General features: G+C 48.9%; 1 protein-coding gene across 2 annotated transcripts in view; it reads left to right on the forward strand.

The window, feature by feature from the left end:
* Nucleotides 1-16,743, forward strand: part of SART1 (spliceosome associated factor 1, recruiter of U4/U6.U5 tri-snRNP) — a 204,242-nt gene that overhangs the window by 88,151 nt on the left and 99,348 nt on the right. For both annotated transcript variants that reach the window (XM_063945135.1, XM_063945136.1), the window contains exons 12-13: nt 12,152-12,276; nt 12,455-12,576. In XM_063945135.1, coding sequence (XP_063801205.1) covers nt 12,152-12,276; nt 12,455-12,576 — 247 coding nt within the window. The remainder of the gene's footprint in view (nt 1-12,151; nt 12,277-12,454; nt 12,577-16,743) is intronic.

Here is a 16,743-nt window from a genome sequence, read left to right on the forward strand (position 1 = left end):
ACCCATATCTAAAGTTCTTTTTAGTGCCCATGTCTCCTGCGGAGCCCGTCTATCCCATGGTCCTTACGGAGTCCCCAGCATCCTCTACGGACTAGGAGAAAAAGATTTACCGGTAGGTTTAAAATTTTATATATTTTTTTCCTACTGCAGAGTCTGGGGACCTAAATCTAGTCCTCAAAGCCTGTCTAGTTGCTCGGTTTAAACCTCTAACTGAAGTGGATTTTAAATGGTTGACAGCTAAAGTTCTCTTTCTGCTGACTATGGCATCGGCTAGAAGAGTGTCAGATTAGGAGCACTGTCATGTTAATCTCCTTTTCTGATGTTTATCTAGATAAAGTAGTTCTCAGAACTAGGTCTGGGTATCTTCCTAAGGGGTGATCTATATTCCACCTTAATGAAGATATTGTGGTCCCGGTTTATCAGCAATCAGGATTTTCTGCGGGAGATGCATCGCTGGACATAGTCCGGGCATTAAGGATCTACATTGATCATACCAGTGCCATCAGAAAGACAAATTCTCTCTCCATCGTCTACGGTTTTCACAAGAGGGGATGGCCTGCTACTAAACAGACGCTAGCAAGATGGCTTTGAGTGACGATTTCAGAAGTATATTCTCAAGCTGATCTCCCTGTCCCGGCTTATGTCTTTGCTCACTTTACACGTAAGGAAGGCCCTTCATGGGCAGCACAACATTGTGCTTGAGCAGAACAGATATGTAAGGCAGCCACATGGCTTCCAATAAACACATTCATCAGACATTATGCCTGGGATAACTTTACCTCTTATGATGCTGAATTCGGGCGTAAGGTTTTCCTATCCAATCAGGAGCGTCCCCACCACTAAAAATTGCTTTGGGAAGTCCCATTGTTATCCTGTGGATAACCTGTGGACCCTGACGGAGAAATATATGTTATGGTAAGAACTTACCGTTGATAACGGTATTTCTCTAACGTCCTAGTGGATGCTGGGAACTCCGTAAGGACCATGGGGATAGCGGGCTCCGAAGGAGGCTGGGCACTCTAGAAAGATTTAGGACTACCTGGTGTGCACTGGCTCCTCCCACTATGACCCTCCTCCAAGCCTCAGTTAGATTTCGTGCCCGGCCGAGGTTGGATGCACACTAGGGGCTCTCCTGAGCCCTTAGAAAGAAAGTATAATTTTAGTTTTTTTATTTTCAGTGAGACCTGCTGGCAACAGGCTCACTGCAGCGAGGGACTAAGGGGAGAAGAAGCGAACTCGCCTGCTTGCAGCCGGATTGGGCTTCTTAGGCTACTGGACACCATTAGCTCCAGAGGGATCGACCGCAGGCCCAGTCCTTGGTGTTCGGTCCCGGAGCCGCGCCGCCGTCCCCCTTACAGAGCCAGAAGCAAGAAGAGGTCCGGAAAATCGGCGGCAGAAGACATCAGTCTTCACCAAGGTAGCGCACAGCACTGCAGCTGTGCGCCATTGCTCCTCATGCACATTTCACACTCCGGTCACTGAGGGTGCAGGGCGCTTGGGGGGGGGCGCCCTGAGCTGCAATAAAAACACCTTGGCTGGCAAAAATACCACAATATATAGCCCTAGAGGCTATATATGTGGTAAATTCCCCTGCTAGAATCCAGAAAAAAGCGGGAGAATAGGCCGCGGAAAAGGGGCGGAGCTATCTCCCTCAGACACACTGGCGCCATTTCTCCTTCACAGATCCGCTGGAAGGAAGCTCCCTGGCTCTCCCCTGCAGTCTACACTTCAGAACAGGGTAAAAATAGAGAGGGGGGGCACTAAATTTGGGCGCAATACATATATAATATAAAAAGCAGCTATAGGGGACATAACTTAGTTAGTCCCTGCATTATATAGCGCTCTGGTGTGTGCTGGCATACTCTCACTCTGTCCCCCCAAAGGGCTTTTGTGGGTCCTGTCCTCATTTGGAGCATTCCTTGTGTGTGTGCGGTGTGTCGGTACGGCTGTGTCGACATGTTTGATGAGGATAATGATGTGGAGGCGGAGCAGATGCCTTTAGAAGGGATGTCACCCCCTGCGGGGCAGACACCTGAGTGGATGGGCTTATGGAAAGTAATGAGTGCACGTATAGACTCCTTATATAAGAAAATCGACGACATGCCAAATGTGGGACAGCCGACTTCTCAGCTCGTGCCTGCCCAGGCATCGCATGGGTCGTCAGGGGCTCTAAAACGCCCGCTACCTCAAGCAGACCCAGATGTCGACACGGATACTGACACCAGTGTCGACGACGATGAGTCAAACCTGATACCCACTAAGGCCATTCACTGTATGATTGAGGCAATGAAAGAGGTGTTAAACATTTCTGATATAACTACTGGTACCACTAAAAAGGGTATTATGTTTGGAGAGAAAAAACTACCCGTAGTTTCTCTGACGTCCTAAGTGGATGCTGGGGACTCCGTCAGGACCATGGGGAATAGCGGCTCCGCAGGAGACAGGGCACAAAAGTAAAAGCTTTAGGATCAGGTGGTGTGCACTGGCTCCTCCCCCTATGACCCTCCTCCAAGCCTCAGTTAGATTTTTGTGCCCGGCCGAGAAGGGTGCAATCTAGGTGGCTCTCCTAAAGAGCTGCTTAGAGTAAAAGTTTTGTTAGGTTTTTTATTTTCAGTGAGTCCTGCTGGCAACAGGCTCACTGCATCGAGGGACTTAGGGGAGAGAAGTGAACTCACCTGCATGCAGGATGGATTGGCTTCTTAGGCTACTGGACACCATTAGCTCCAGAGGGAGTCGGAACACAGGTCTCACCCTGGGGTTCGTCCCGGAGCCGCGCCGCCGACCCCCTTGCAGATGCCGAAAAGTGAAGAGCTCCAGAAACCGGCGGCAGAAGACTTTTCAGTCTTCATAAGGTAGCGCACAGCACTGCAGCTGTGCGCCATTGTTGTCAGCACACTTCATAGCAGCGGTCACTGAGGGTGCAGGGCGCTGGGGGGGGGCGCCTGGGCAGCAATGATAGTACCTTATTCTGGCTAAAAATACATCACATATAGCCCCTGGGGGCTATATGGATGTATTTAACCCCTGCCAGGTCTCAGAAAAACGGGAGAAGAAGCCCGCCGAAAAGGGGGCGGGGCCTATTCTCCTCAGCACACAGCGCCATTTTCCCTCACAGAAATGCTGGTGGGAAGGCTCCCAGGCACTGCACTACAGAAACAGGGTTAAAACAGAGAGGGGGGGCACTTATTTGGCGATATGACTATATATATTAAAATGCTATAAGGGAAAAACACTTATATAAAGGTTGTCCCTGTATAATTATAGCGTTTTTGGTGTGTGCTGGCAAACTCTCCCTCTGTCTCCCCAAAGGGCTAGTGGGGTCCTGTCCTCTATCAGAGCATTCCCTGTGTGTGTGCTGTGTGTCGGTACGTGTGTGTCGACATGTATGAGGACGATGTTGGTGAGGAGGCGGAGCAATTGCCTGTAATGGTGATGTCACTCTCTAGGGAGTCGACACCGGAATGGATGGCTTATTTAAGGAATTACGTGATAATGTCAACACGCTGCAAGGTCGGTTGACGACATGAGACGGCCGGCAAACCAATTAGTACCTGTCCAGGCGTCTCAAACACCGTCAGGGGCGTTAAAACGTCCTTTTACCTCAGTCGGTCGACACAGACACGGACACTGACTCCAGTGTCGACGGTGAAGAAACAAACGTATTTTCCTTTAGGGCCACACGTTACTTGTTAAGGGCAATGAAGGAGGTGTTACATATTTCTGATACTACAAGTACCACAAAAAAGGGTATTATGTGGAGTGTGAAAAAACTACCTGTAGTTTTTCCTGAATCAGATAAATTAAATGAAGTGTGTGATGATGCGTGGGTTTCCCCCGATAGAAAATTATTGGCGGTATACCCTTTCCCGCCAGAAGTTAGGGCGCGTTGGGAAACACCCCTTAGGGTGGATAAGGCGCTCACACGCTTATCAAAACAAGTGGCGGGACCGTCTCCAGATAGGGCCGCCCTCAAGGAGCCAGCTGATAGGAGGCTGGAAAATATCCTAAAAAGTATATACACACATACTGGTGTTATACTGCGACCAGCGATCGCCTCAGCCTGGATGTGCAGCGCTGGGGTGGCTTGGTCGGATTCCCTGACTGAAAATATTGATACCCTTGACAGGGACAGTATTTTATTGACTATAGAGCATTTAAAGGATGCATTTCTATATATGCGAGATGCACAGAGGGATATTTGCACTCTGGCATCAAGAGTAAGTGCGATGTCCATATCTGCCAGAAGTTGTTTATGGACACGACAGTGGTCAGGTGATGCAGATTCCAAACGGCACATGGAAGTATTGCCGTATAAAGGAGAAAAAGACACCGTCTTTTCAGCCTCAGTCCTTTCGTCCCCATAAGGGCAAGCGGGCAAAAGGCCAGTCATATCTGCCCAGGGGTAGAGGAACGGAAGAAGACTGCAGCAGGCAGCCCCTTCCCAGGAACAGAAGCCCTCCACGGACTCAGGTGCGGTGGGGGGGGTCGTCTCGAGTTTCAGCACGCAGTGGGCTCACTCGCAAGTGGACCCCTGGATCCTACAAGTAGTATCCCAGGGGTACAGATTGGAAATTCGAGACGTCTCCCCCTCGCAGGTTCCTGAAATCTGCTTTACCAACGTCTCCCTCCGACAGGGAGGCAGTATTGGAAACAATTCACAAGCTGTATTCCCAGCAGGTGATAATCAAAGTACCCCTCCTACAACAAGGAAAGGGGTATTATTCCACACTATTTGTGGTACTGAAGCCAGACGGCTCGGTGAGACCTATTCTAAATCTGATATCTTTGAACACTTACATACAAAGGTTCAAATCAAGATGGAGTCACTCAGAGCAGTGATAGCGAACCAGGAAGAAGGGGACTATATGGCCCTGGACATCAAGGATGCTTACCTCCATGTCCCAAATTGCCCTTCTCACCAAGGGTACCTCAGGTTCGTGGTACAGAACTGTCACTATCAGTTTCAGACGCTGCCGTTTGGATTGTCCACGGCACCCCGGGTCTTTACCAAGGTAATGGCCGAAATGATGATTCTTCTTCAAAGAAAAGGCGTCTTAATTATCCCTTACTTGGACGATCTCCTGATAAGGGCAAGGTCCAGAGAACAGTTGGAGGTCGGAGTAGCACTATCTCAAGTAGTTCTACGACAGCACGGGTGGATTCTAAATATTCCAAAATCGCATCTGATTCCGACGACACGTCTGCTGTTACTAGGGATGATTCTGGACACAGTCCAGAAAAAGGTGTTTCTCCCGGAGGGGAGAGCCTGGGAGTTATCCGAGCTAGTTAGGAACCTCCTAGAACCAGGCCAAGTGTCAGTGCATCAATGCACAAGAGTCCTGGGAAAAATGGTGGCTTCTTACGAAGCGATTCCATTCGGCAGATTTCACGAAAGAATTTTTCAGTGGGATCTGCTGGACGAATGGTCCGGATCGCATCTTCAGATGCATCAGCGGATAATCCTGTCTCCAAGGACAAGGGTGTCTCTTCTGTGGTGGCTGCAGAGTGCTCATCTACTAGAGGGCAGCAGATTCGGCATTCAGGACTGGGTCCTGGTGACCACGGATGCCAGCCTGAGAGGCTGGGGAGCAGTCACACAGGGAAGAAATTTCCAAGGAGTGTGGTCAAGTCTGGAGACTTCTCTCCACATAAATATACTGGAGCTAAGGGCAATTTACAATGCTCTGAGCCTAGGAAGACCTCTGCTTCAAAGTCAACCGGTGCTGATCCAGTCGGACAACATCACGGCAGTCGCCCACGAAAACAGACAGGGCGACACAAGAAGCAGGAGGGCAATGGCAGAATCTGCAAGGATTCTTCGCTGGGCGGAAAATCATGTGATAGCACTGTCAGCAGTGTTCATTCCGGGAGTGGACAACTGGGAAGCAGACTTCCGCAGCAGGCACGACCTCCACCCGGGAGAGTGGGGACTTCACACGGAAGTCTTCCACATGATTGTGAACCATTGGGAAAAACCAAAGGTGGACATGATGGCGTCCCGCCTGAACAAAAAACTGGACAGGTATTGCGCCAGGTCAAGAGACCCTCAGGCAATAGCTGTGGACGTTCTGGTAACACCGTGGGTGTACCAGTCGGTGTATGTGTTCCCTCCTCTGCTTCTCATACCTAAGGTACTGAGAATTATAAGACGTAGAGGAGTAAGAACTATACTCGTGGCTCCGGATTGGCCAAGAAGGACTTGGTGCCCGGAACTTCAAGAGATGCTCACAGAGGACTCAGGGCCTCTGCCGCTAAGAAGGGACTTGCTTCAGCAAGTACCATGTCTGTTCCAAGACTTACCGCGGCTGCGTTTGACGGCATGGCGGTTGAACGCCGGATCCTAAGGGAAAAAGGCATTCCGGAAGAGGTCACTCCTACCCTGGTCAAAGCCAGGAAGGAGGTGACCGCACAACATTATCACCACATGTGGCGAAAATATGTTGCGTGGTGTGAGGCCAGGAAGGCCCCACGAAGAAATTTCAACTCGGTCGATTCCTGCATTTCCTGCAAACAGGAGTGTCTATGGGCCTCAAATTGGGATCCATTAAGGTTCAAATTTCGGCCCTGTCGATTTTCTTCCAGAAAGAATTGGCTTCAGTTCCTGAAGTCCAGAAGTTTGTCAAGGGAGTACTGCATATACAACCCCCTTTTGTGCCTCCAGTGGCACTGTGGGATCTCAACGTAGTTCTGGGATTCCTCAAATCACATTGGTTTAAACCGCTCAAATCTGTGGATTTGAAATATCTCACATGGAAAGTGACCATGATGTTGGCCCTGGCCTCGGCCAGGCGAGTGTCAGAATTGGCGGCTTTGTCTCACAAAAGCCCATATCTGATTGTCCATTCGGACAGGGCAGAGCTGCGGACTCGTCCCCAGTTTCTCCCTAAGGTGGTGTCAGCGTTTCACCTGAACCAGCTTATTGTGGTACCTGCGGCTACTAGGGACTTGGAGGACTCCAAGTTGCTAGAGGTTGTCAGGGCCCTGAAAATATAGGTTTCCAGGACGGCTGGAGTCAGGAAAACTGACTTGCTGTTATCCTGTATGCACCCAAAAAACTGGGTGCTCTTGCTTCTAAGCAGACGATTGCTAGTTGGATGTGTAGTACAATTCAGCTTGCACATTCTGTGGCAGGCCTGCCACAGCCAAAATATGTAAATGCCCATTCCACAAGGAAGGTGGGCTCATCTTGGGCGGCTGCCCGAGGGGTCTCGGCTTTACAACTTTGCCGAGCTGCTACTTGGTCAGGGGCACACCCTGGCGGAGGAGGACCTGGAGTTCTCTCACTCGGTGCTGCAGAGTCATCCGCACTCTCCCGCCCGTTTGGGAGCTTTGGTATAATCCCCATGGTCCTGACGGAGTCCCCAGCATCCACTTAGGACGTCAGAGAAAATAAGAATTTACTTACCGATAATTCTATTTCTCGTAGTCCGTAGTGGATGCTGGGCGCCCATCCCAAGTGCGGATTGTCTGCAATACTTGTACATAGTTATTGTTACAAAAATCGGGTTATTATTGTTGTGAGCCATCTTTTCAGAGGCTCCGCTGTTATCATGCTGTTAACTGGGTTCAGATCACAGGTTGTACAGTGTGATTGGTGTGGCTGGTATGAGTCTTACCCGGGATTCAAAATCCTTCCTTATTGTGTACGCTCGTCCGGGCACAGTATCCTACCTGAGGCTTGGAGGAGGGCCATAGGGGGAGGAGCCAGTGCACACCACCTGATCCTAAAGCTTTTACTTTTGTGCCCTGTCTCCTGCGGAGCCGCTATTCCCCATGGTCCTGACGGAGTCCCCAGCATCCACTACGGACTACGAGAAATAGAATTATCGGTAAGTAAATTCTTATTTTTTCCCCCATCAGATGAATTAAATGAAGTGTGTGAAGAAGCGTGGGCTTTCCCTGATAAAAAATTGGTAATTCCTAAGAAGGTACTAATGGCGTTCCCTTTCCCGCCAGAGGATAGGTCACGTTGGGAAACACCCCCTAGAGTGGATAAAGCGCTCACACGTTTGTCTAAAAAAGTGGCACTACCGTCTCCGGATACGGCCGCCCTCAAGGAACCTGCTGATAGAAAGCAGGAGGCGATCCTGAAGTCTGTATATACACACACAGGCATTATACTTAGGCCAGCTATTGCGTCAGCTTGGATGTGCAGTGCTGCCGCTGCGTGGTCAGATAAACTGTCAGAAAATATTGACACATTAGACAGAGACATGATCCTGTTAACCATAGACCATATAAAAGACTCAGTCTTATATATGAGAGATGCACAAAGGGAAATCTGCCGATTGGCATCTAAAGTTAGTGCATTGTCCATTTCTGCTAGGAGAGGCTTATGGACTCGCCAGTGGACAGGAGATGCAGATTCAAAAAAGCACATGGAAGTGTTACCATATAAGGGTGAGGAATTATTTGGGGATGGTCTATCGGACCTAGTTTCCACAGCAACGTCTGGGAAGTCAGCATTTTTACCCCATGTCCCCTCACAGCCTAAGAAGGCGCCGTTTTATCAGGTTCAGTCCTTTCGGACCCAGAAAAACAGGCGTGGAAAAGGCGGGTCCTTTCTGTCCAGAGGCAGAGGTAGGGGAAAAAGACTGCAACAAACAGCAGGTTCCCAGGAGCAAAAGTCCTCCCCCGCTTCTTCTTCCAAGTCCGCCGCATGACGGTGGGGCTCCACAGGCGGAGCCAGGTACGGTGGGGGGCCGCCTCAAGAATTTCAGCGATCAGTGGGCTCGCTCACAGGTGGATCCCTGGATCCTTCAAATAGTATCTCAGGGGTACAAACTGGAATTCGAGGCGTCTCCACCCCACCGGTTCCTAAAATCTGCCTTGCCGATTGCTCCTTCAGACAGGGAGGCAGTGCTAGCGGCAATTCACAAGCTGTATTCCCAGCAGGTGATAATCAAGGTACCCCTACTTCAACAAGGCCGGGGTTACTATTCCACACTATTTGTGGTACCGAAACCGGACGGTTCGGTGAGACCCATTTTAAATTTGAAATCCTTGAACACATACATAAAAAAATTCAAGTTCAAGATGGAATCGCTCAGGGCGGTTATTGCGAGCCTGGACGAGGGGGATTACATGGTATCCCTGGACATCAAGGATGCTTACTTGCATGTCCCCATTTACCATCCTCACCAGGAGTACCTCAGATTTGTGGTACAGGATTGCCATTACCAATTCCAGACGCTGCCGTTTGGACTGTCCACGGCACCGAGGGTATTTACCAAGGTGATGGCGGAAATGATGATACTCCTTCGAAAAAAGGGAGTTTTAATTATCCCGTACTTGGACGATCTCCTAATAAAAGCGAGGTCCAAGGAACAGTTGTTGGTGGGAGTAGCACTATCTCAGGAGGTGCTGCACCAGCACGGCTGGATTCTGAATATCCCAAAGTCACATCTGGTTCCGACGACACGACTACTGTTCCTGGGTATGATTCTGGATACAGTCCAGAAAAAAGTGTTTCTCCCGGAGGAAAAAGCCACGGAGTTGTCATCTCTAGTCAGAGACCTTCTGAAACCAAAACAGGTATCAGTGCATCGCTGCACGCGGGTCCTGGGAAAGATGGCGGCTTCTTACGAAGCAATTCCCTTCGGCAGGTTCCATGCCAGAATCTTTCAGTGGGACCTGTTGGACCAGTGGTCCGGATCGCATCTTCAGATGCATCGCTTGATAACCCTGTCTCCAAGAACCAGGGTGTCGCTACTGTGGTGGCTGCAGAGTGCCCATCTTCTAGAGGGCCGCAGGTTCGGCATATAGGACTGGGTCCTGGTGACCACGGATGCCAGCCTTCGAGGCTGGGGGGCAGTCACACAGGGAAGAAACTTCCAAGGACTATGGTCGAGTCAGGAGACTTCCCTTCACATAAATATTCTGGAACTAAGGGCCATCTACAATGCCCTAAGTCAAGCAAAATCCCTGCTCCTACACCAGCCGGTGCTGATCCAGTCAGACAACATCACGGCAGTCGCCCATGTAAATCGACAGGGCGGCACAAGAAGCAGGATGGCGGAAGCCACAAGAATTCTCCGATGGGCGGAGAATCATGTACTAGCACTGTCAGCAGTGTTCATTCCGGGAGTGGACAACTGGGAAGCAGACTTCCTCAGCAGACTCGACCTCCACCCGGGAGAGTGGGGACTTCATCCAGAAGTCTTCCAGATGCTGGTAAACCGTTGGGAAAAACCACAGGTGGACATGATGGCGTCCCGCCTCAACAAAAAGTTAAAAAGATATTGCGCCAGGTCAAGGGACCCTCAGGCTGTAGCTGTGGACGCTCTAGTGACACCGTGGGTGTACCAGTCGGTTTATGTGTTCCCTCCTCTGCCTCTCATACCAAAGGTATTGAGAATAATAAGAAAGAGAGGAGTAAACACCATTCTCGTGGTTCCGGATTGGCCAAGACGAGCGTGGTACCCGGAACTTCAAGAGATGCTCTCAGAGGACCCGTGGCCTCTACCGCTCAGACAGGACCTGCTACAGCAGGGGCCCTGTCTGTTCCAAGACTTACCGCGGCTGCGTTTGACGGCATGGCGGTTGAACACCGGATCCTAAAAGAAAAGGGTATTCCGGAGGAAGTCATTCCTACGCTTATTAAGGCCAGGAAAGATGTTACGGCAAAGCATTATCACCGCATATGGCGGAAATATGTTGCATGGTACGAGGCCAAAAAGGCCCCAACAGAGGAATTTCAACTAGGTCGATTTCTGCATTTCCTGCAAGCAGGAGTGAATATGGGCCTAAAACTAGGCTCCATTAAAGTACAGATCTCGGCTCTGTCGATCTTCTTTCAAAAAGAACTAGCTTCAGTACCTGAAGTTCAGACCTTTGTGAAAGGAGTGCTGCATATTCAGCCCCCATTTGTGCCTCCTGTGGCACCTTGGGATCTCAACGTGATGTTGAGTTTCTTAAAATCACATTGGTTTGAGCCACTAAAAACCGTGGATCTGAAATATCTCACGTGGAAAGTGGTCATGTTATTGGCCTTGGCTTCAGCCAGGCGAGTGTCAGAATTGGCGGCTTTGTCATGTAAAAGCCCTTATCTGATTTTCCATATGGATAGGGCGGAATTGAGGACTCGTCCCCAATTTCTCCCTAAGGTGGTGTCAGCGTTTCACCTGAACCAGCCTATTGTGGTACCTGCGGCTACTAAGGATTTGGAGGACTCCAAGTTGCTAGACGTTGTCAGGGCCCTGAAAATATATGTTTCCAGGACGGCTGGAGTCAGAAAATCCGACTCGCTGTTTATCCTGTATGCACCCAACAAGCTGGGTGCTCCTGCTTCTAAGCAGTCTATTGCTCGCTGGATTTGTAGTACAATTCAGCTTGCACATTCTGTGGCAGGCCTGCCACAGCCAAAATCTGTGAATGCCCATTCCACAAGGAAGGTGGGCTCATCTTGGGCGGCTGCCCGAGGGGTCTCGGCTTTACAACTTTGCCGAGCAGCTACTTGGTCAGGGGCAAACACGTTTGCAAAATTCTACAAATTTGATACCCTGGCTGAGGAGGACCTGGAGTTCTCTCATTCGGTGCTGCAGAGTCATCCGCACTCTCCCGCCCGTTTGGGAGCTTTGGTATAATCCCCATGGTCCTTACGGAGTTCCCAGCATCCACTAGGACGTCAGAGAAAATAAGAATTTACTCACCGGTAATTCTATTTCTCGTAGTCCGTAGTGGATGCTGGGCGCCCATCCCAAGTGCGGATTGTCTGCAATGCTTGTAAATAGTTATTGTTAACTAAAGGGTTATTGTTGAGCCATCTGTTGAGAGGCTCAGTTGTTTTCATACTGTCAAACTGGATATAGTATCACGAGTTGTACGGTGTGATTGGTGTGGCTGGTAAGAGTCTTACCCGGGATTCTAAATCCTTCCTTATTATGTCTGCTCGTCCGGGCACGGTGTCCTAACTGAGGCTTGGAGGAGGGTCATAGTGGGAGGAGCCAGTGCACACCAGGTAGTCCTAAATCTTTCTAGAGTGCCCAGCCTCCTTCGGAGCCCGCTATTCCCCATGGTCCTTACGGAGTTCCCAGCATCCACTACGGACTACGAGAAATAGAATTACCGGTGAGTAAATTCTTATTATTCCCTGTTATCACTTTTGCTTATTATCCTGCATTGTTTATTTTTTTTTTATTTTTTTTTTTAGATCTCGGGGGCGTGGACGTAGATATATTGTTGATTCTGAAGACGAGGAGCAAAGTGTGGCGCTCAATAATGTCATGCCGCAATCTGATGACCTTCGTTGGGAGAACATGGAGATTAGTGACCAAGGTGAGAATAGTGCAAAAGTACTGATCTATTTTGACTTTAATACACGTTTGTGTGTGTATATACAGTTTTTATAGTGTGTGTGTGTATCTATATAATCTACAATATACTTGTCCTTGTCATTTTCTTGAACTTAATTCTGACTTTTCTTGTTAAACTCTCTTCTGGTCCCTTTCAACAGAGGATATGCCAGACTCTTCAGTTGTTGTGGACGAAGATGAATTGGAAATTGAGTTACAAAAACAGCTTGAAAAAAGTAGACGTCTCAAGCAGATCCAGCAACAGAAAGACAGCAGTGAGAAGGTGGGAGTGTGTATAGGTTGTACCATTCATTGTCTCTTGTAAAAGATCACTGACCTTGACATGCGTTATTTTTTTCCATTGCTCTGTAAATATTTGTGAACTAAAAACATTTGGTGGTTGCACGGTTTCTTTATCCTTCAACATTAGAGAAACAAAAGGTGGGTTATTTTATTAAATATTGTATTTTTTTAAAAATCTGTTTACTTTATTGATGGACAGTATTCTTTGAGGCATGTCAGGGGTGTGTATTTCAACAGCCAAATCTTCTGTTCCATGCAACCCCAATGCAGAAGGAAGAGCAAGTGGCAGCTTGATCCCTTTCCTGGGGTATCCTGATTGGAGAGTTCAGGAACTGATTGACGATACGGACTGCCAGTAGCAGTAGCGCTGTCCTAGCATCAACTTTTGTGCCGTCAGATTGTCTTCAGTGCTGCAGTCTTACGCCACAGGGCCTCCAGGCATGGTTTGACCTTACACAATATATCGTTCATCTACCACTCATAAATCCAGCCTTTCCAGGACACCCCCAGACATTGCCTGAACCATGGACCCTTACACATTCTGTGAACTTCGTCTTACACCACTTACTATGGCAGGGGAGGTCCTGAGAACTTTAGATTCTGTTTCTTTGGGAAATGTCTAAAGCTGCCCTACCTCATTGCTGAGGTGTACAGCACCTTCTGGCAAAACCTGGCATTTTTCGATCATCCATCCTGGATAACACTGCTACACTTTTTTTGTGTAGAGTGAGGCTTACAGGAGTAGGCATACATCTTCCAATGCAAATTGTTTGTGGTGCTGTCTCCCTCCTAAATCCCTCCAGCATAGGAGGAACAAGATGGCACAGTTTAACTTTTGTATTCAGGGGGGTGCTGTGTAGTCTAACAGAATATCATTTTTTATTGTAGATGTTCAACAAACTTCCCTAAAAGGAGCAAGTCGCGCTTCTAGTGACTGGTCTGGCACGTCTGCTCCCGCTGTTTCTTGCCTGACAGTGTGCGGAGATCCCAGGCACAGGATTTTTTTTGTTGTCCGGATCACATCCAGGTACTTTCTGCTGGCCGGGCCCTCTGCAGAAATTGCGATGGTCGCGGCTGAAACTACATAGCAGCTCCGTCTGTGTTCTGCTGTCTTTCACAAGGTTTTGCATGTGCAAACACTGGTGACTAGATATCATACCATAGGGATCTACTTTGTTGGTAGCAGCCTCCATTTACATGGTAAATCAGGCACACTATCCTGGGAACAATGGTATTTCTTTACTCCGTTTCGAAGAAACAAAATAAGACGTCTGGCTCTTTGGGGGGTAATCTGATCCTTGGCTGTAGGCGTTGTTGATCACCTCTGAATGGATGTGTGGTACTGTTACACTTATCTATTCCATCTCTTACTAACGTCATCTCTTTATTCGGAATATCTATCTCAGAACAACTTCTTTTGAAAGAGGCCAATAGAACTTAATTTAGTGGTATGATTCTTAAGTGTACAGGCAGTTGTCAAGGCTGCTGTAGCCATTAAGCCCCTTTTTCTTCAGGTTCCACCGTAGATCCACAGGATAGACATGGGGGTGTAGGTGGTTGGATAAGGATCGGGCACCAAACGGTTACGCTTTTGAGCTCCTAGAATGCTCATGTCCAACTTTCCCTATAGCCTCACCACCTGGCTAAGGGAACTCTGTTCTTTGTTTTGTGTGGCAGGAGCCGGACCACATGTAAAACGGTGTGATTGTTTCACAGTCCCAAGCATTTTTTAACTTTTAATTATATCGCTTTTTTTTTTTTTTTTTTTTTTTTAGAGCGTGCTGCGCAATGCGTCTTAGTCGTAAGCACTCCAACAACTAGGATTAGCTAGCATGCCCACCCACGCTGACTCTCCTAGGCTGCGGCCGGAGCACGGGAAGAAAAGTAAGGCAGCTTTTTATTTTTACGCAGCCTGGCTGTCTCGGGTTGGAGGCTACCGGACAGCGCTGACGTGGGGCTTTTGTCTCTGGTGTTCCTCCGCCAGACCACCAGGCATCACAGGCTCTGGGGATAAATTTGGAGGCCACAGAACTAGGGGGGGAACGTCTGCAGTGGGGAGTAAGGCCCTCCTCCGATCGCCCGTCCCCCTGGCTCAGGTGGCAAATCAACTACAGTTTTCCCGCCTTGAACTCATTGGCACACTTCCGTGTAAAGGACTCTGAGGGACATTATACATGTGCCTGCTGCAGTAATCACTGTCTGGCAATATATGTGCTGAAGCAATATATGCTGGACGCGTCTGTTGCACATAGTCGCTGGGCGACAATATACTCTGGGAGAAATTTGTTACAGCATGTCTTCAGGAACGCTGGGTGTAACCTCCCTGTATACCTCTCCCAAGGGCCAGGTTATACAGCACTGACTCCTACCTACCCCGGTGTCGGTGGTATTCAGTGTGCCAGCTGTTGGGATCCTGGTGCTCAGTATACTGGCGCTGGAATTCCGACACCCGGCATACCTACAACTATTCTCCCTCTTGTGGGTCCACGACCCCCCTGGAGGGAGAATACGCATCACCGTGCCCGCAGCATGGCGAGCGCAGCGAGCCCGCAAGGGGCTCATTTGCGCTCGCACAGCTGTCGGGATCCCGGCCGCCGGCATACCATACTACACCCCCCTGTGGTGCTGAGTAGCTGATTAAGTGCCCATTGCAATTGTATAATATATTGCATTGTTTGTGACTTATGCTAGTTTTGCTGTCTGACTTTAATACTGTTTCTGTCAGCTCTTCTGTCCTTTTTCACTTTTCAAACCTTAAAGGCTGGTGCGAAAAAGATTTTTTTCCAATGTACTTCATTATTATTTGTTTTAAGTGAAGGCTGTCACATTGCTGCTTAATTTATACCCCTTTCACACTGCCAATGCCGGATCCCACCCAGGAATTGGAAACGGGTCCTTCCTGGGTGGGATCCGGCATTGGCAGCTGCTGCAGGCTTTCCCGACCCGGCAATATACCAGGCGGGTTGCCATAGCAGCGGAGGTGGAGGCGGCACTGGGAGATGAGTTCATCTCTGTGCCGCCTCTCCCTATCTAGTAAACGGGTACCGGGTCGCAACGACCCGGGAGTCCGTTTACGCAGCCACTGACCCGGTATTCAGGCCGGGTATAACACTGCTTTATTCCTAGGTTGAATTGCCGGGTCAGGCGACCTGGGATTTCGGCTATGCCCCTTTCACACCGCACGCCGACCCGTATCGACCCAGCAATATGCCGGGTCGATACCGGGTTATTTGTGCGGTGCGAAAGGGGTATAACACTGTGTGATTTATAATGTTACAATGTCCATGAAAGGCAAGGGTAACAATACAGCTTCTGCACCTGTGTTAGTTTCATGCAAATCCTGTGCTGCAGAATTAACCTCTCAGGACCTGGTGCAGAACGAGTTGTGTTCAAATTTTTATGTTCCTAAACTAAATCAAGCTGACCAACTTGCTTCTAGCCTAGAACCAGCACAAGTACAAGAACCACCTTAGGGGGATTCTTTTGCGCAGGTTTTGACATATATAGCGGATCGCTTGGCTGCACCTACTATACCTCCAGCTATGGGGTTTCCTCCACAGCCTCCATGGTTAGATGTGTTCTCACATTCAGTCCAGGATTTGGATCAGACCTTTGCGGCCTTTTAGCATGTTAGAGGCAGACAAATATGTGGAAGGGAAAGCACGTAGACATGCGGCACCGTCCTCACAATATACACAGCTTTCAGAATCTGAGATGTTATCATCTCCGAGTCTCCCTTAGGTGAAGAAGATTGTCACATCTCGGTGTAAGTACCCGCATTGATTCATGTGGTAAAGTTCGTAATTGACAATAGAAGAACAGGAGCCACCGCCATAGTGTAAGGATCCAATCTTTAACAAAAATTAGTCCAGCTAAATTCCCACAATCTGATCAGCTTACTGAAATGATGCAGGGAGCATGGGGTACTCCAAATAAGAGGTTTAAATTTCCGAAAATAATGGATTCTTTTTACTTTTCCACTTGTAGAATGTGCCAAATGGTAAGTACCTCTAACAGTTGATGCTCGTGTGGCAATTACAAGACCGGCTATGGCCTCAGCTTGGGTGGCCAAGGCTGTTGTAGGCTGGGTGGACGCATTGGAGGATAGTCTCTAATGCGAGAGAACAGCTATCCCATATAACAAATA

Source organism: Pseudophryne corroboree, chromosome 11 (genome assembly GCF_028390025.1).
Source record: "Pseudophryne corroboree isolate aPseCor3 chromosome 11, aPseCor3.hap2, whole genome shotgun sequence".
Lineage (NCBI taxonomy): Eukaryota > Metazoa > Chordata > Amphibia > Anura > Myobatrachidae > Pseudophryne > Pseudophryne corroboree.